Here is a 4,416-nt window from a genome sequence, read left to right as displayed (position 1 = left end):
CTATCGAATGTTCTCTCTTGGCATGCTTTTTTTTTTTTAACTTTTCAGAGAATCTTTACACAGAGTTGTTACAATGCCACAAATCAAAAGGAATATTCCAGTTCCACCAACTGAATCTACGTGCAAGATGAAGGACCCAGCTGAGGTACAAACACTGGTACAGTTTTCTTGAGTTTGCTTTACAGAGCACAAAGAGACGAAGGTTTTGCATTGGGGTACAAAACAGATTTGCCTCTTGAGGTTAAATTCAGTGAATTATGTATATAAAGCATCCCTTTGGCAATAGAGTTTGCAGTATCCCCACAGGACTCCACAGTATAGGATTTATGTAGTAAAATCTATTAAGGGAATTCTCTTCTACGGGACACATCTTTGCAGCTACAGTTAATGAGACACCCTTGGAAACACCTGCCTCTATGCCTATTGATAATATAGTATTTGGAAGTTAGAAGTCAACAAAAGGCACTTTCATCATTAAATAAATGTCCTCTGTAGGAAGTAAGATTGCATGACCTAGATCTTGTTCAAAGCTGTCTGCTCCTCAAGGACCTGTAGGTAGTCGGGGGAACTCTGGAGTTTTGCCTTCAGTTCAAAATACTCGCTGCTCTTCCTTTGCTCCACAACTATTTTACTGTGGTTGCCGCCTATCAGTGACTTCTTGTTTTTTTTGTCTTGTTGTTTTTCAGGATAGCGGATCTCAAAGCCACTGACGCCTATGCTATTGTACTCCTTTTTGCTTTCGAGAAAATTCTGAATAAACACATTGGAATCCCTGCTCGGGAATAATTCATCCAGCTCATCGATGGTGCTCAGTCTCTTCCTGGTATCCACATGCAATACATCTTTCTCCTTGTCGGGGACATTTCTCATCATGACTTTCTGGCCTGGAGGATCAGAAAACATAAACCCGGTTTCGGATTCTTTCAAGCCACAGGTGTGGCTCTTGCTCATCTGCTCTATGGTTTGTGGAATGAAAGCTTCTGTGACCAGTCCGTCTTTTTTGTTGGTTTTGTGGTCGTGTTTTCTCAGCTGCAGCTGCATGGAGCCACACTCGGGGTTCCCCAGGCCTTCGTGCTTCACCGTGGGCTTCTTGTTTCGTCTCAGCACAAAAACAAGAAGGCAAAAAGCAACAAACACAGTTAAGATGAGGACCACTAAGATGCTGAGGATTAAAATCGACAGAGGCACTGGACCACCAGGAGGACTGCGAATGGGCCCCAGCTGGGTGGTGAATGTAACGGCAGGTGCAGGGCTTGTGAAGGGTGCCGATGGCTTGTTTAAGAGTTTGGGACATAAGATTTCATTTTTGAGAGACTTCAGTTCGATGTTGGCAAACTGCACAGGTGTCTCACACTTCAGTTCTTTCATGACAATCCCATCTTTCAGCTTCTCCAGCCACAGCTTTAATGCCACCAAATCACAAGTGCAGTCCCATGGGTTGCCCTCCAAGTCGATCTGTGTAAGAGACTGCAGCTGATCCAGGACCCCGCTGACAGGCAGGTACATGAACTTGTTGTTCCTCAGGTTCAGTCTAGCAAGGGGTGCTCCCGAGAAAATGTACACGGGCAGGCTCTTTAAGAGATTATTATTTAAGTACAGGAGCTGCAAGTTTGGCATCGAGTCAAAGGTGCCCGCTAAGATTTCCTTAATCAAGTTGTATTCCAAATACAGATACTGCAGGTTATGAAGGCCTGAAAATATTTCGGGATAGAGTCTTTCGATCTGATTGCCGTTGAGATACAGCCTGCGTAAATTCGTGAGATTGCGGAATATGTCTCCCTTGATCACGGTAATCTGATTGCTGCCTAAATGAAGCAAATCGAGTCCTTCAAACTCGGTGAAGTCGGAGATGTCCACATCTTTGATGCTGTTGCCATTGATGTGCAACTTCTTGGCATTTAAAGGTTTCGGTATCAGTTCAGACATGGACTGGATGTTTTTCTCTTGGCAGTTGACACTCAGTCCCAGATCTGAAGGATGGGTTTTGCAGAAGCAAGGTGCTGGGCAAGGTGTAAGAGGAGGCACCCTGGTTTGGTAAGAGACAATCTGGCTGAGATTGCGGTTGGAGAGGGCTTTGCCTGCCACGATTCCAGAGATCTTGGATGGATTTGTCGTTTTCGGTGGTTTGGTCACCAACCTGTGTAAGGACGTTTGGGTGGTGTGACTGTTGGGAGTGGTGTAGCCATTTTCCAGCTGAGATGGAGGGAGGATTCGCACGTCAAAATCACTGCCTGTGCCCATGGGGCATAATTCTTGTTTGTTGGTTTCTTTTAAAAGCCTTCCGTATAAGTCACTGGGCGTTTCACAGATAGCTTCTCCTATGTAAATGTTATATGGCATATTCTCCAGCCAAGCTTTTAAAGGCAACAAATCACAGCTACAGTTCCAAGGGTTATCTTCCAGTTGTAATTCGACGACACGGCCTATGTGTTCCAGAACTCCGATATAGGGGAGCTTCTGGATTCTGTTCCCTCGTATATCCAGATGGGTCAAAGATGCGAATCGGAAAATATTATCAGGAAGGAAGGAAATCAGATTGTCATTAAGAATGAGAACTTTCAGTTTGTGGAGCTTATTGAAAGCTCCGCGTTCAATATACTTGATTAAATTGTAGTCAGCCTGGAGATACTCCAAGTTCTCAATGCCAAGGAAAGTGTCAGCTCGGAGAATCTTTAATTCATTGTTGTTCAAGTGCAACTGCTTTAATGCACTGAGCCCAAGGAAGGCTCCTCCCTCAATGTTCTGCAGTTTATTGTTTCCCAGCTGCAGGGATACTGCATGTGAAAAATTCAAGAATGTATTTGGGTAGAGGATATTTAAAAAATTGTTTTGGAAATTGAGGTGATAAAAATTGGACCAAGGGGGTTTCAGCTGATTTGGCCTGTAGACTGAAACCTTCTCACAGTTGACATATAGCACATTCTCAACTGACACGCAGGAACACACATTGCAAATTTCCACCGATATGTCAGAATCTGCATTTGTTGAAGAAATCAGGGCTGACAAAATCAGAAAGAGCCAAAGAAACATCTTCTTGCAATCAGCAAACAACTTTATACTTCTGAATAAAGAGAAATAATCTAAAAAATAAAAAGAAAACATTTTTTCAATGATCATTACTTGAAGAAGAATTTGTGCTTAAATCATACCATAGCGAACACATGGCTATAATAATTAGCTTTGTATTCTTAAGGCACCCAAAACTCCAAGTATTCTCACTCAGTCAAACAAGAACCACCAAAAGTACCATACATTTTATTTCTGTGTCTGTAGTTTATACAAATCTTACATGTGCAGAACACACAACAAACAACAGGAAAAAAGATTGCTGATCATGCTTAAACCTGAACAATCTGAAAATAGTTTTTTTTACTTGGACCACCAAATTTCACCCTTGAATCCAGACCTTAAGCTTCCTATTGGCAACTCAAATGACTGATCGCAGAACATCAACTATAGCACCACAAAGGAATTTCAATTTGTAAATGTCTACTCTCTAGGCTTCAGCTTGGTAGGAAGCCAGGCAGAGAAGACATTAGGGCCCTGGGTTCCATGAAGGATGGTGATGGGAGGACTGGGTGGCTGTAGAGGGGACAGTCAAAAGATCAAGATGGAAGAAACCCTAGAAATATACTTGTCTGAGCTTCAGCCAGAGGTGAGCACATTGCCATGAATCAGTTCACTCCTGTACACTGCTCTACACTGTAAAAAAACAAAAAATAAAAACACAGATGACCCTGTGAGGTTCCAGAAAAATAACCAAGTAGAAGACGGCCAAATTTGAGTTTCAGGTAAATACATGGTATCTAGCTTCCTGTCAGTCATTTCCCAAGCAGGGGGAAAAATGCCTTTTGTCTTTGGGTCCCCGAAAGCAGGAGAGAAGCCTGCTTGCCCCTGCACTGCCTAGCTGATGTCCAGACAGCCTTCCCACCCCCAAAAACTGGCTCTCCTGCTTCCCTGGCCCTCTCCCATTCCTCTGTGTGCCATTTTGAACCCAGGTCCGACTGAGCTTGGCTCAGGTGCTGATCTCCTTCACTTGGACCAGAGACCGCCACTGCTGATGAAGAGGAGTTCACACACTACAATCCCCGGGTGGCTTTATCTGCACTGCCAGATACATTTAGCACAGCCAATGTTTGCCCTAAAATCATCAGTTCCCAAACACCCCCCTCCCAATATGACCACCCCCTGTCCCTGTCTACAACCAAATCCAGAATCACTTAGTGGAGTTTCATGCTTAGCAAATTAACCCGTGGCTGCCAAGTCCTTCCATACTGCATGCGTATACAAATATATGTGATGCTTCATGGAAAAGATTAAAAGGAACAGCAAGCACTGTGCATTTTACTGATGCAATTTTAGCCGTGTGAGTGTTTTCCATCTGGAATGGGAAGCTGGCCGCAATTTCAATATGGT

General features: G+C 43.6%; 1 protein-coding gene across 1 annotated transcript; it reads right to left on the bottom strand.

Annotated features, from left to right (window-relative positions):
• Positions 1-493: 493 nt before the first annotated feature.
• Positions 494-3,069, bottom strand: SLITRK4 (SLIT and NTRK like family member 4). The gene has a single exon (XM_081221962.1). The coding sequence runs from the start codon at positions 3,028-3,030 to the stop codon at positions 514-516; it is 2,517 nt and encodes an 838-aa protein (XP_081078088.1). The 5' UTR covers positions 3,031-3,069; the 3' UTR covers positions 494-513.
• Positions 3,070-4,416: the final 1,347 nt, after the last annotated feature.

Source organism: Mesoplodon bidens (genome assembly GCF_964165515.1).
Source record: "Mesoplodon bidens genome assembly, chromosome: X".
NCBI lineage: Eukaryota > Metazoa > Chordata > Mammalia > Artiodactyla > Ziphiidae > Mesoplodon > Mesoplodon bidens.
Note: the sequence above shows the minus strand (reverse complement) of the source record. Positions and strands in the feature narration are given on the sequence as shown.

Bases quoted from the DNA above. Each gene is read 5' to 3' on its own strand.
- SLITRK4 (XM_081221962.1), bottom strand. From the start codon at position 3,030: ATGTTTCTTTGGCTCTTTCTGATTTTGTCAGCCCTGATTTCTTCAACA.